Consider the following 15195-nt stretch of genomic DNA (forward strand, 5'->3'; position numbering starts at 1 on the left):
TTATTTTACATTTATCAATCCGGAACACAAGCCCCTATGTTTTCTGCTGGTTCCATGAGTGCCTGCAGTTAGATCTTTGTACATGTAGTATTTTGTGTCGAATTACCTCCTCTCATTCTTTATCTACTGTTTTCAGTGTTTTGTATTTCGTTTTTCATTGCTAACAAGAATTTTTTTCATCTGAGTTTCAGTCAAACCTTTAACGACACCGGCCTCTTCGGTTTCCATGTGGTTTCCTCTTACTACAAATGTTTTTGTACAGTAATTCTAGATATGCAAGCTCGTTTGCACGCTTACTGATAAGTACTGCATATTCAATTGTAGCAAGATTACCAAGACACATTAATTATTCTTTTCACTGACAGCTTCGAAACATCCCACTATCCACATCCATCATTTTTCTGGACATGTTACCGCGCATCAAGAATATTTTTTTATATATATACTTGGAGGGTCATGTGATCTGAAGCTTTCTAGAGTTCAAACGGCAGTCTCTAGATCCTCACAAGCCACGAATCATTACGATATTAATATATTAATTAATATTCCCAAAAACATGTATTGTCATATATTCTGCAATCCATTTTATGGATGACCGATGGGTTCTTTTTAATCCAACGGGGCAAATCTAGGTCATATAAAGGAAAATTAACATTTTTCGACCAATACAAGTTTTTATTTATTTATTTTTTTTTTTAATTTATGACAGTGTCATGAAATTTTTTAAAGTACATGTTTTAATGTTTAAAAAAAAAGTATTATTCATTTTTCAAAAAAAAAAAAAAGGAAAAATTAACGGTGATAAGGAAGAACTTTTACTTTTTTTCTTCTACTTGTAATTTCATTGAGAGAGAGGGGGGGGGGCTTTTTTGCAAATATTTTCCTTGAGTTTTATGGATTTTTTTTTCATCTCATAGAAGAATTGAGATATTTTTAATCCCCTTTTAATACCAAAATCTCGCATTATATGCAATTTTCCAGATCATTTTTTTTTTCACAGTTTTTACATGTGATATGCAATTTTCCAGATCATTTTTTTTTTTTTTTTTTACAGTTTTTTAGTGGAGAAACTCTCAAATAAATGTGGCATTTTTTATTTAATAAATAAATAAATATTGAATAAATACTAGAAAATAAATAAATGAATAAATAAAATCCCTTTGGTTGATTTTACTGTATTAATTTTGTGCCGCGACTCCCCTTAACCAGCAAGGGGCCAGAACTCGCCAAGTGTCCTTGACCTTATCTCATTTACTTCCGGATATTTGTAAATAAACATTGTTCAACTGTATTTTGAAGGAAGCCTTTCGCAAGAAGCTACATAGCATCATAAAATGCAGGGCGGGCCACCCTTGCCTCCAGGATGGGAGGCTCGATGGGATGCTAACCAGGGCGCTTAGTAAGTTGAAAATTATTTACTTTGTAACAATTGAAGATCACTCTGATATTGGTATGCAGAGAAAATTCGAAATAATTTACCTATTTTCTAAATTATGCGTAGATCTATTATTCTATTAGGCAGATTTTAATTAGAAAGGACTTTTACTTAATCGTTTGAGTAGGGTTGATGGAAACGTATTTGAAAATATTGCTCAGCTCTTGATTAATCTGTAACGCTCGATTTACCCAAATGGAACCCAAATGGAAACAAATGGACCCAAATGGAACACAAATGGACCCAAATGGAAATCAAATGACCCAAATGGAAATATATTAAATATGTATTGTATATTTTATTACTTTTGTAAAATGATGAAAATAAATGAACTTACAGTTACAACTGGAGTTTTATATTTATCATTAATCTCTAATATTGTATTTACCAAAAAATATACTTGAGACATGAAGTTTTGATAGTATTCTACCACACATGGTATCTCTCTCTCCCCCCCCCCCCCACCCCCTTCCGTTCCTATGGCCTTAGAATCTATCAAATACTTCGGTTTTGTATTCAATTATGTTCAATAGTTATTACAAATAGAATTAAATCGCATTTTTGAAAACACAAGTTTAAGAAAATGATGATATTAAAATATTTTCTTTATGTTAACATGGTTAATTTCATATTATTTTCTATATTTTAAATAAGTAAAAACTTGAGAATATGATATAATATATTTATTTTATATTCCATTTGGGTCCATTTGATTTCCATTTTGGTCCATTTGAGTTTCCATTTGGGTTCCATTTGGGTCCATTTGTATCCATTTGGGTAAATTGACGCACCCATCTGTAATGCTCTATCTTTCTCTTAGTCAGCTGTTAGTATCTTTAATATTCACAATTTTGGATTTTTTTTTCCAGTTTTTTCATTGACCACAACACTAAACAGACTACATGGATTGATCCAAGAATTAAATTAGTATGTATCTGTATCAGTGCATATTTCATTTTTAAAGAAATATTTTTCATTATTGATATTCAGAAGTATTTAAAAAATATCTCTTATATAATATTAACTGTTAAATTGAAGCAGTGCTGAGAATACTGGATTCATTTGTAAAAACTATCAGGTTAATTCTATCATCGACACGGACCTATATACTAATTATATAGGTCCCTGATTCTATTATAATGATGATCAATAAAATTGTCAATTGATGCTATTAAATTTTTATATACTTGATAGCAAGCTAATCAGCCCCAGCAACCTCAATATGGTGGACAGCATGCTGCCGCAGCCCAGGTATAATTCAATCAATCAATGATTGATATTCAGTCAATCAATGATTAATTGGAGAAAATTTGTTTTCATTTTGTATTGTCTGTATAGAGCTTTCTCCATTTTTGTTTCTCTTGATAGATGTACTTTTATGGTCTTATATGTTTGATTTAAAACAAGTCTTAATTTCATTTTACTCAGTTCTTAGTCTTTTTCTCTGTCTGTGAGAGATTTATAACTGAATTTTGTGTTGTTGTTTTTTTTTATTACAGTAGCTATTATTTGTTCTTCTGTTTTAGTCAATTTAATGATTAAATAATTATAATTTAGAATACACACTTTTTTCACCAAAGCATGATATAAAGTACAGTTGAACCTTAGTATTTCAAATTTATTATCTTCAATCATCTCTAAAAAAATTCTTGGACCCATTAAATTTGAGATATAGGGGCTTGACTGTACATTGTTGATGTAAAGAGCAAAGTTCACTAAAGGCTTTAATTGGTCCTATAAAATTCTTCAAGTTAAAAATCAAAGCTGACTTTAAACAGCTGGCAAAAGTTAAACATCAAATAGAAATGAACAGTGACACCTTTCACAAATAATGGAATTATATCAAGGTCTTGATTCAGTGTGAGGATGATACACAAATCAATTAATATGAAGAAATATTGAAATATCACAAAAAATTTCTTTGTTAGCATAACACTTTGGGTTTAATATATAAATTGAATATGATAAATAAGAAGTACACCACTAGTCTTGTGTTAAATAATTTTGTTTTACAAACAGATATACAACTATTACTTACATGTACATGTATTTGAATAAATCATAAATCTTATTTGTTATGAAATGTCTTGTTCATTTTAATAAAAGAAGATTTTCATGGTACATATATCGTGGCTAAAATATCATGATTGTACGTTTCAATAAAGAAAAAGTATTTTCGTCCCAGTCCTCATTATCTGAATTCAGTATATATTATATTAGTATACTATAATATCACTAATTGACCACCTAATGCATGAAATGAACCTTGCTCTTTGTGTCAAATTAAAAATTTAACAGATTTTGTGTATGTGTTTAAACTTTCATTTTGGTTCTGGAACATCTTTTTGTCAATGTCTCTTACATTTTACTTGCTTAACATCCCTTAGGTCATGATAATAAATTATAATTTATTGTGTGCATTAAATCATTGTATGTATATCTTGTTGTATTGCCTGTGGTAGCTTAACTTTGAACCTATAGCCTTTTCAGAATATGAAATACAGTAAAATACGCTTATAGCAAATTTGCTTATAAAAAATTATATTTACAGTGAATTGATTTTCATTCCCAGTGTGTTTTAAATATATTGAGAAGCTAACATGTATAACATATTATGGTTATAACAAAGCAAATTCATCTGTCCCTTGCAGTTATAGGTGTGTTTTACTGTAAGTAGAAGTAGGAGTACACTCACTATAAACATTCTATTCTTTCTATTATACCTGTAAAATACATATAGCTTTTGAACCAAGCATCTGTGAAAAGTCCTGCAACAAGAGAAATCCCGCTTAACACTTATAACAGGGATGAACATAGAGACAAAGGGAGAGAACTCACAACATCCTTTCCTGTAATTTGCTTTATCAATGTTTTATCTAGCTTTATCATCACCTATGGTTTATATTAAATTGGGTAAAATGTTCTTTTCATTGAGCAAATGTCTGTAAAGTCCATAAAGGATACAACTTGAAAATGATCATGTGTAGATTTATTTTAATCATCGTATGAAATTCTCTTATTTTCTCTATCCCAGACTAAGCACCCACCACCAGACACAAATAATGACAAGTTGGATGCTTCAATCAATGCCCTCATGAAGAGCCACCCAGGGGCCACCTATGACATGGTTAAAGATATCCTCGTCAGGTATGATGAGGTGATGTGTAAAGGGATGAAAAGGGACATCTTGCTTATTTATTTTATATATGTATATGATGGCATTATGTATATACATGTGTATTTTCAGGGGGAAATTCAGCAAAATGTGGTAATTTTCCATGAAACTGTAACCTGATTAGTTTGTAATTTTACGAACAGAATAGAAAAGTTGTTTGTTTTCAACTTACCGGTATTTTATTTAAAAAAGTTGACACAATCTTGACTTATGAAAAACGTGGACTTATGAAAAATGTGATGTATCTTGGTGAAGTGTACTTGTGTACCAGAATTGATTAATGTAGGTGTTAGGATTAAAGTCTTTTGATACAGTATTTACAGATAGGGAGATACCTATCAACACACATCTGACCAATAGATAATCAAACTCTTCTAGTTTACATGTACACTCAAAAGAGCTATTTTAAAGAAAAAAGTCTATTTATTCTCTGCAGTGTTAACAACAACCACTCGAAGGCAAAAGAAACATTGGAATCCATGGGTTACAAGCTGAAAACAACAGGGGGCGCTACATCTGCCAGTCACTCCAGGCAATCCTCAGCTAAACGGACAGGTCAGACAGGTCACAAGTCCCCAGCGAAAGAATCCTCGCCTCCAAAAGAGACGATATCTGAAGATCAGAAGAAGAAAAGTGTGTACCAATTTACAAAAGAAAATTGTCTAGCTGAAATACATACATCTTTTTCTTCACAATTTTTGCATGAACTACATTGTACATGTATTCTAAATATTTCAGTTAAACAGCGCATGGCTGGGGCATTTTCGCATCTTGAAGCTAATGTGATTGAGATGGCATTAGATATCTGTCACTACAATGAAGGAAAATGTCGCACTTTACTGAAAGGCTGGAATGATAGGAAGAAGCCAGAAATGTCAGTATCTTGAACTCTCTAGATTTACCTACAATGTTTACATATATAAGCAAACCTTAACTAAATTTTTATTTTGGTTTCTTTCGTTCATATACATATATAATTCAAATGAATTTTACAGCCATGTCATTTTTCTCAGCAAAATTGCATGCCAGTGCACAAAGCCTCCCTACAAATTTGAAGAAAAAAAACCAAATTGCTTAGTACCTAGCTCAACTTAATACAAATTTTTGTCTCTTATAAAAACATCTTTTTTTTATTCTAGAGGTGACAGATCTAAAACATCAGACTCAGGTAAGATTAGCGGTATATAATTATTGAACAGAAACATCAAAACATTTTGAAAGCATGTATGTACCTGGTACATGAAAATAAAAGTTAAACGTATTAGTTGTAAATATTGTCCTTATTTTAGGGTTCAGTGAATCCAGTTTCAGTAGACCAGCCACTTCAGAGCCTGCTGCTTTTGATATGGATGCTGGGTTACCAGTCACACTGGAGGCTGATCCAGACAGGTAGAGCTGCTTGTTCAGCAAAGGAATTTTTTTTTAATCTTGATATCCCTATACAGATTTGTACAATAATATTATGAAGAATGATTTTTAATGCAAATTCTCTATTCTTTAAAAAAAAAAATATTTTGTAAATGAAGCTCCATAACTTCACCAAAGAAAAAAAGTTCTCCCAAGAAAACTGCAAAATCACATCAGGACAGGTCAAGGACACCAGATCAGCGACCTTCATCATCAAGGACACAGCATCAAAGAACTAAACATGCAAAAAAGTAAAGGTTTTTTAGTATTATCAAGAAATTTAAGTTTACAATTTTACAAATATTGAGAAATCTTTCTTTTTTTAATATCATACAATGAAAGTCAGTGAAAGTATTACTAGCATTCATGTAAAGAAATCTTGGGAATAATTAAGATCTGTTTTTTCCTATCAAGCAAGAGCTTAAGGCAAATCTTGTCTTTTGACATTTGAAAATCAATTGCTTTAGGAAAAAAATAATTGCCCAGTAACTAAATGTACATTCATTACCATTGAGAGCACTTTATACTGTGTTTATTATCAAGTGATGTTGTTTCAGGAGCACACACAAGGGATCTTCAGTAGCCAGACAACCACACACTGTATCTGAGTATAAAACAGCTGCCATTGGTCCTAATCCAGATCTAAGGAAAGGTCCAGATGATTCACTTCTCATGTAAGACATGTATAAATGATCATTTCTTTGGAACAATGCTAGAATTAATAGGATTCCACAACAATTTGCAGTTGCTCTGTAGGCTGTAATTACTCTTTCCATCATTTTGCTAATCTGTCATTCTGTTCCCATCCACCCCTCCTCCAATTTTTATACCCCGCTCTGAAGGAGAGGGGGGTACACTGTTTTACTCTTATGTGTCTGTCTGTGTGTCTGTCCATAACAAATTTTCGTCATAGTTTTCTCAGCAACTACTCATCGTAGATGCTTGAAATTTTAACACAATCTTCTCTGAGGCATGCCATACGATGGGATACATTTTTGTTTAAATCTGATGTCAACTTCCTGTTTGTGTGTGTGTCTGTTTAATACATTACAAATTCTCGTCGCAGTTTTCTCAGCAACTACTCATCGCAGATGCTTTCAATTTCAATACAATTTTGTCTGAGGCATGCCATACATTAATATATATTTATACCCCCTGCAAACAAAGTTTGGGGGGGTATATAGGAATCACCTTGTCTGTCTGTCTGTCCGTCTGTCTGTGCAATCGTGTCCAGTCTATATCTTTCCTACAGTGGGACATTAGAATCTACTACTCCACAAAAGATTGCCCATGACCTAAGGGTGTGTCATGACCTTGACCCAAGGTCATTTGGAGAAGTTCAATCTCACTGGAAGAAAAATTTCATAATTCGTGTCCGGTCCATATCTTTCTTATTGATAAACTTGGTAGGTTCTCATTTCACACAAAGATTGCCTATAACCCAAGGGTGTGTCATCATGACCTACCCAAGGTCATTTGGGGAAGTTCAAGGTCACTGGAAGAAAAATTTCATTATTCGTGTTTGGTCCATATCTTTCTTATGAATAAACTTGGTAGGTTCTCATTTCACACAAAGATTGCCCATGACCTAAGGGTGTGTCATGACCTTGACCCAAGGTCATTTGGGGAAGTTCAATCTCACTTTCATAATTTGTGTCCGGTCCATATCTTTCTTATTGATAAACTTGGTAGGTTCTCATTTCACACAAAGATTGCCTATGACCCAAGGGTGTGTCATGACCTTGACCCAAGGTCATTTTGGGGAGTTCAAGGTCACTGGAAGAAAAATTTCATAATTCATGTTTGATACATAGCTTTATTATGGAAAAACTTACTTCTGAAAAACCCAGCAGGGGGTATTTTGTCCCGTTTGGACAGTTCTAGTTTTGTTCAAATACGATGTCAACTTTCTGTTTGTCTGTGCGTCTGTCCATTTCATACAAAGTAAATTCTTATCGCAGTTTTCTCAGCAACTACTCATTGCAGATGCTTGAAATTTTAACACAATCTTTTCTGAGGCATGCCATATGGTGGGATACATTTTTGTTAAAATCTCTTGTCAACTTCCTGTTTGTCTGTGCATCTGTCCATTTCATATATAACAAATCTTCATTGCAATTTTCTCAGCAACTACTCATCGCAGATGCTTGGAATTTTAAGACAATCTTCCCTAAGTCATGCCATACGGTGGGATACATTTTTGGTCAAATCTGATGTTGACTTCCTGTTTGTCTGTGCATCCGTCTGTTTCATACATAACAACTTTTCGTCACAGTTTTCTCATTAACCATTAGCAGATGCTTGAAATTTTAGTACACTCTTTGTTGAAGCATGCCCTGTGGTGGGATTAATTTTGATATGAATCTGATGTCAACTTCATATTTTTCTGTGCATCTGCCTGTAATTGAACTTGTGTATATTAACATGATAGTGTTTATTTACATCAGAGCGGGGATATTACTAGTGAGCATTGGCTCACAGATTTCTTGTTGTTTTGTTTTTTTCCTTCCAAATTGAAATATTATAAACGGTCGATGAATAGGCCAGTTCTGTCTTCACTGTCCCACTGAAAACCACAAAAAGGCATACTTGTACAAAACCAACGGCCCATATGAAGATATGATAATAACTGAACCCTTCTTTGTTGATAGATGGTCAAATGAAACCTGACTCTTTACTGATAATTTTACACCACTTTTATTGGCAGACAAAACTATGTAGCAGCTGTGGGTCCTAACCCAGATCTAAGACACGGCCCTGATCCCGGGCGGTTAGGGAGCAGAGTGGTAGCCATGGGACCCAATCCCGACCTGGTTCACGGACCTATGTACCTTCAGGACTCTAGGAGGCTGATTACTGTTTAAGGTGGCAGGCCAAACAACATACAGGAAGCTAAACAACTGGAAATGTGATTGAATGGTAATCATTAGGAGCACTGGATTTGAAGATCAATCTGACATGCATGTATCATTTTATGCAAAACTGAAGGGAGTGTGTTATAAAACTTTTAATTGTTTAAAAAAATTTTTTAACTAGTTTGTATATTGAAAACATTTTAATATATAGTTTATATAGGCATTAGAAGTATCTAAAAAGTCTATACATTTTTCATGTACTTGTATATACATTGAGAAATTGTTGGATTTCAAGGTATTCCTTGTAACTTTTGAGATTAGATTTTTCTCTCCTTAAATGAGCAGTTTGTTTACCTGTACATCAATTTTATCATTTAAAAAAAAATCTTGAACTGAACAACTACATTCTCCACTTAATTTATTCAGCATGCCTAGTCTCCCATGTTAAATTTTGTAAATGTAGCTGTTTCCAATTGTAATGTTCAGGTGATAACCTTGATTTTTTGTGCAATTCATTAATTTCTTGAATGTTGTATCTCTATTGTAATGCATTATTTACACTTTCTATGAAAAAACTAATAAAAACATAAAATTCATCATCTCTCAATTTTTTGATATGCTGATTTTGGTTATGACATGCATTAACAAAAACTTTAAATTTGATGAAAACAAAAAAAAGATTTATAACGAATCTTCATATCAATTATAATTTGACCAAGAAGACATACACTATACAGCATAGCTCATCTGAGGTTAAATAAGGCATCAACTTTTTAGAATATGGGCTAGAAATCAATACCAAAGCCCTTTGCTAATTTTTATCAAATATCACTGACTAACTTTGGTAACAAGCTTTCATTTATACTGAAAAAGGGATGTAATTCTAAGACAAGGGGGGATATTAAGGGAAATAAACCGTTGGCAGTTCTGACATTTTCTTGGCACGTAAATTTATCAAAATCTTGAAAAGGCCTGGAAAACATCGGGATGTTCTGTACTGCTTGTATGAAATAGCATGTTGAAAATACAAATGTACTGGTTCATGACCATAAAAATTTCTCTTTAGTATAAATAAAGAAAATACTGGTACATCAAGTAATGACATTCTGTAAATTTCCTATGGTTACTCAAATATTCCCCTGTTGAAAATGTGTTGTTCTATATCTTATAAATCAAAGCAGGCTTTCAGGTAACAATGGTCATTCCTGAGCTGCAATTATGACATTCACTTGAGGATTGTAAATTATTTTCCATTTTTGGAGATTGGTCATACCTTTGATTTGAAGAATCGCAGCAGTTTGTAAACTGACAAAACATTTAGCATTCTGCAAGATGTTTCTTTATTAATTTGGATTTAATAATTAAAAGGAATCACATAAAAACGAACACATTTGTATATGATAAAACAAGTACATGAACTTTATGAAATTTCTGTTTCTTGTATATTCTCACTTTTGTTGTTTTAGACAGAACTTAAAAATTCAAAAATCTGTCTGACCAAACAATTTCACATTGCACTCAACAATATCTACAAATTAACAACATTTATAACAACACAAGTCACAAGCATCCTGAATTCGTAAAAAATTCTTCAAGTCTTAATCACACTTTCACTCAAGTTATCCACACAATCATTCATGACAGTCCAGTTTTTGTCTTGATTTTTCACACTTCGTCTTCATTTAGTAACATGTTAGGGACGCCATTATTGATGGGGAATTCCCGGCCAGATTCTGGACAGACCAGCTTACCTTCTATCACCTCAACCTGGAACAAAAAAAAATCACAGCTGTTTACTAAAAAATCTTTATTGTAATATCTTCTTTTATATATATATGTTAAATACTGCTAGTTTAGATTACTGGCAAAAAATTTCAATGAAAAAAGTAATTAAGTTATAGATTTCTATTAAAAAGACACTTCTGGTTTGTTACTAACCTCCATCAAGGCATTGTGGACTTTTTTCAGAAAGTCTGTGTCTTCCATCAATTCATCTTTGATAGCATCTGGTAATCCTTCTCCATATCCACACTATAAAAGTACAGATTATTATAAAAACAGTAGACCTTACATCCATAATATGAATTTTTTTTAATTTCCATTTTAAAATTTAGTACCAGTATCATTTTAGTACATTTGAGGCTATGCTTTTTTGTTTGGAAATACATGTAGATATAAGCTATATAACATCATTATAGACAAAGGATTCTATCAAGATCTGATCAATCAAAATTTTAATCTGACTGTTCTATGGCTAACATGTTAATTATTTCTCTAACTAGAAAGTAGGGATTCATACTGAAATAAATATATGATATCAGATATATATAATGTCTGCCTCTCCGATATATTTTCTGTATTTGTTTTGACCTCTGACCTCTTTAGCAGCTTTCTGGAGTGCTACCCAGTCTACTTTTGGTAACATTCTTGTTATGAAAGCAGGATTAAACTCCACATCTTTCACTTCAACTTTTGCTGGCTAAAAATAAATCAAAATGTGATTTTAAAGTAAAATTTGATTGAAAAATAATAAAATCTAAATTCATTGATTCATTTGTTTAAACATTGATGCGGGGCTAAACATTAATGTATTGTCAGGACAGTCTGGTTGTAAGTGTCCAGTTTATTTTGTTTTATTGAATTTGGATTTATAATTTAATCTAGGAAAAGGAAACAAATTATATTGGTTATGTCCTAGCTGACAGTTAAAAACCAAACATTGAAAAAAAAATATGAATTTCCTTAAATAGTGTATGACAGGTACATCAGGTTGGGCACAGTTCTTTTTTGGGGGAAGTATATTTACTAAAAGTGCTGCGGGATGATTCCTTTTTTAAATTTCGTAATGAAAACATTACTGAATACAGGAAATTTCAGGATATTTTTTAAATAATGCCTCAAATCCATTTATTAAAATGAAGAGTGCATGAAAAATATGATGTGATGTGTTAAAACTTTATCAAACCAACCTCCCTGAAAAGAGGAATAATTCCCTTTTATTAGTAATACTTCCCCGAAAAAGGAACTGTGCCAACCTGTACATATCATCAATGATTAAAGTAAAACATGTATACTGGTGTCTCATTATATCGCGGTACTTAATTCTTTTGCATAAAAAGTGTAATTTCAAATTTTTTAATCTAACTTTTATTAAATGATATTTATAATTCTAACCATGGCCTAACTTTTTAGTGCAAAATTATTTTCCAATCTTGCGTCATTTAATTCGAGGTCTATTTTTAAAACTGGCACTCTTATTTATCTTCTAAATTGGAGAGTCCCATTGTATCTCGGCATGGAAACATGGAAACTTGTAGATGACATGGACCTCAATTTTTATTTTTGAATTTAGATTGTAATTCTACATGAAAAAATAAACAATTGTACAAATTCAAGACTTTTAAAGGCTGAACTTTCTTATATTTTTTACTAGGTTTTGAATTTGATGGTCTAAATATAATAAAAACGGGAGTGGAAATCTGTAAAATTACGTCTATTTGAATATTTCTTTTTCCAACAGATGTTCCATACTTCTCAATCATCAAAAAAATTAAAAACATTCAGATGTAACATACAGATTGTCAATCAACAAAAAGAATATAAGCTATGTATCAAATTTTTTGCGATATACCGCGATATAATGAGAATCGAGTATACATCATAAACATGTATCTGTATCTGTGTATATATGCGTCGAAGTGACCAATACTGGCTTTTCTGCGACGGTGAGAGAGCGCGTGTCGAACTTATTGACACAAGCTGTCGAGGGCGGTCTTGAAGGCCTCGACGGACTTAGCGCAAACTATATTGTCCTCCAGTTGGTTCCATTTGATGACTGTGTCCACAAAGAATGATGAGCAGTATTGGTTAGTTTTCGTAGATGTTGTTTCGAGACACTTGCTGTTATTTTTGACTTGAGATGAAAGAATGTTTGTATTTTCACAATTATCGAATGTTTTTAATTTGATTTGGCGTCTAGGCTTAGCTTTTTGAATGAAATTGTGAGTTGGTAGCCCTGGCACCAACCCCTCAACCACCTTATAGAGCATAATGAGTCGCAAGCTGGTCCTTCTATGCTGGAGCGGTTGTAAGTCCAGTTCCTTGGCCTTGGTGGTGATGAAGCCCTCTTCCCTGTTGTGGTAGTCTCGTTTTATGAAACGGATGGCTTTATGTTGGACACGTTCGAGCTTATCTATGTCCCGTTTCTGAAATGGGTCCCAGACTATTGATCCATATTCAAGTGTTGATCGCACCATGGAAACGTAGGCTGTTTTCCTGCAGTTCTCGGTACAGTGTGATAAATTTCGTCGGAGAAATCCTAATGTTGAATGAGCTTTTTTAGTGATCTTGTTGATGTGAGTTGACCACTTTAAGTCTGACGAAATTTGGAGTCCAAGATAGGGGTTATTTTCAACCTCTTCCAGCACATGATTGTCCAGTGTATAAAATTTGCTGGTTTTTTGGCGTATGCTCATGATGTAGCATTTTTTGGCGTTGAAACACATACCCCAGTCATTGGCCCACTTTTGCAAGTTGTGAAGGTCTTCCTGTAGTTTTTTCTGATCTCCATAGTTGTTGATTTGTCGGTATAAGAGGCAGTCGTCTGCGAACAGCCGGACTTGTGATGTTACGGAGTCTGGGAGGTCATTAATGTGGCATAAAAAGAGCAGGGGCCCGAGGACTGTGCCTTGCGGCACCCCGGACTCCACTGGCACGGCCTCTGATTTTTCGCCCTCTACTACTGTTCACATTGTCCTTCTTGTAAGGAATGATGTTAGCCATGATAGTGTACTTCCTCTTATGCCATACTGACTGAGTTTATGGAGTAGTTTCTGATGTGGAACAGTGTCAAAAGCTTTAGAGAAGTCCAAAATTGCCAAATCTGTTTGTTTTCCTTTGTCATAATTTATCAGCAGATTGTTCATTGTTGTTAGAAGTTGTGTTACGTTACTTATTTTTCTTTTATAAAAAAAATATACCCTTACGTATACCTTATAATAAGGTAAGGGTATATTTTTTTTATTAAAAGAAAAATAAGTAACGTCAGGCGCCTGTGGTTGTGTCTCACAGGAGAACCCAGATCTGAAGCCATGGTTTAGCGTTGTTAAAATTTTGTTTTTTTCTAGGTGTTTCAGTATGTGTCGACAGATAATATTATAATTTGCTAACATGTATTTAAATAAATCTTATAGTTTATTAAAGTGGTAAATAATACATGTAAAAATCATTATCCCTTTTATAAATACATCCAGTGCCTGAAGTGGCTAAGTGGGAACTGGGAAGACACCTAGGCACATGTACACCATACAAAAAATATTGAGACATGAAAGTGATGTAACATGAATGAATATGTACATTTACAACATTTCAATATTGTATGTATAATAAAATGTATGTGATTTTTTCATGATACATACCAAAATACCCAGAGGGTAGCCGTTCTTAACCCCTTTGATGATGTTTGATGTCAGAAAGTTGTGTGTGATGAGCTTCATTTTGTTTTTATTGAAAAATCAATTATGCGAGTTAGATTTGGCAAACTGATATCTGTTTCTTTACCCTTTAAATATTACAAAAATGCCCTAAAATAATTACTAGGATATGTTATTTATATAAACATCAGTCTAAAATGCTAATAATTGCATAAAAATTAAATTCTTTATGAAATCATAAAGCAAACATAATTTTCGTTTTGTCAAAAAGTAGATAATTATTCTGTGTTTTGAAGCAATCCAATATGGCAGCCTCCATGCATCTTCCACATGATGTTAAGATACATTTTATTTAACAGGTAAACAGGTAACAGGTAAACCTTAGAATTATTGATTTGAATGTTCTTTGCCCATTCTGTGCCAGCTCGCTGCTATACCTAGAACCAACCGAAATTTAAGAAGAAAGTATTTTACCAATCACCACCAGTCAGGTGTGTGACTGAAATCCATCATTTTTAAAAATGATGGATAATGGTCATTTCTTCTAAGCATATAATGTACACGATCTTCTGATTTTTGTAAATATGAGGTCTTTTCATCATATTTCCATTCCCAAGTCAATTTTCCCAACCCGTTTACTACAGTAATTAGATATAGTACACTATCCTGCCATAGACGCTTGTGTAGAGAAACATCTTGACAAGTAATTGAAACCAAAATAATTTAGTGCGCCCCGTAAAATTAACGAGATAATTAAGTGCGCCCAGACCTAACAATTTGATAAAATATGATGAAATACAGTCATTTTTAATATCAGAGGTAAATCTATTTCTAAAATAAATTTCAAAATAGAAATGACTGTTTTTCATCATTTTTCTGAAAAAAGATGAA

The 15195-nt window shown here is 32.9% G+C and overlaps 2 protein-coding genes across 3 annotated transcripts; one reads left to right on the forward strand and one right to left on the reverse strand.

Moving 5' to 3' along the window:
• Positions 1–1246: 1246 nt before the first annotated feature.
• Positions 1247–9468, forward strand: LOC134267985 (BAG family molecular chaperone regulator 3-like). Of its 2 annotated transcripts, XM_062750191.1 has the most exons (12): positions 1247–1399; positions 2305–2362; positions 2630–2686; positions 4176–4286; positions 4470–4582; positions 5047–5243; positions 5349–5484; positions 5750–5778; positions 5900–5999; positions 6137–6268; positions 6575–6691; positions 8725–9468. In XM_062750191.1, exons 1-12 carry the CDS (start codon positions 1335–1337, stop codon positions 8879–8881), a joined length of 1272 nt encoding a protein of 423 aa, XP_062606175.1. In that variant the 5' UTR covers positions 1247–1334; the 3' UTR covers positions 8882–9468. The 2 variants fall into 2 exon arrangements, with proteins under 2 accessions (XP_062606175.1, XP_062606176.1); XM_062750192.1 differs by lacking the exon at positions 4176–4286.
• A 720-nt stretch (positions 9469–10188) lies between these two features.
• LOC134267972 (multifunctional methyltransferase subunit TRM112-like protein) lies at positions 10189–14382 on the reverse strand. Its single transcript, XM_062750179.1, has 4 exons — positions 14290–14382; positions 11250–11351; positions 10811–10903; positions 10189–10639 (listed from the first exon to the last, which is right to left on the reverse strand). The coding sequence occupies exons 1-4, from the start codon at positions 14365–14367 to the stop codon at positions 10538–10540; spliced, it is 375 nt and encodes a 124-aa protein (XP_062606163.1). The 5' UTR covers positions 14368–14382; the 3' UTR covers positions 10189–10537.
• Positions 14383–15195: the final 813 nt, after the last annotated feature.

The sequence above is a fragment of the Saccostrea cucullata genome, unplaced genomic scaffold, assembly GCF_032062105.1.
Source record: "Saccostrea cucullata isolate Sc308-1 unplaced genomic scaffold, CSIRO_AGI_Scuc_v1 ctg1325, whole genome shotgun sequence".
Taxonomy (NCBI): domain Eukaryota; kingdom Metazoa; phylum Mollusca; class Bivalvia; order Ostreida; family Ostreidae; genus Saccostrea; species Saccostrea cuccullata.

Coding starts and splice junctions, on each gene's coding strand:
- LOC134267985 (XM_062750191.1), top strand. CDS start 1,335: ATGCAGGGCGGGCCACCCTTGCCTCCAGGATGGGAGGCTCGATGGGAT. Junction 4,287..4,469: donor AACTCACAACATCCTTTCCT/GTAATTTGCTTT, acceptor TCTCTATCCCAG/ACTAAGCACCCACCACCAGA. Junction 6,269..6,574: donor AGAACTAAACATGCAAAAAA/GTAAAGGTTTTT, acceptor ATGTTGTTTCAG/GAGCACACACAAGGGATCTT.
- LOC134267972 (XM_062750179.1), bottom strand. CDS start 14,367: ATGAAGCTCATCACACACAACTTTCTGACATCAAACATCATCAAAGGG. Junction 11,352..14,289: donor GCTACCCTCTGGGTATTTTG/GTATGTATCATG, acceptor ATTTATTTTTAG/CCAGCAAAAGTTGAAGTGAA. Junction 10,904..11,249: donor TCCAGAAAGCTGCTAAAGAG/GTCAGAGGTCAA, acceptor GTACTTTTATAG/TGTGGATATGGAGAAGGATT.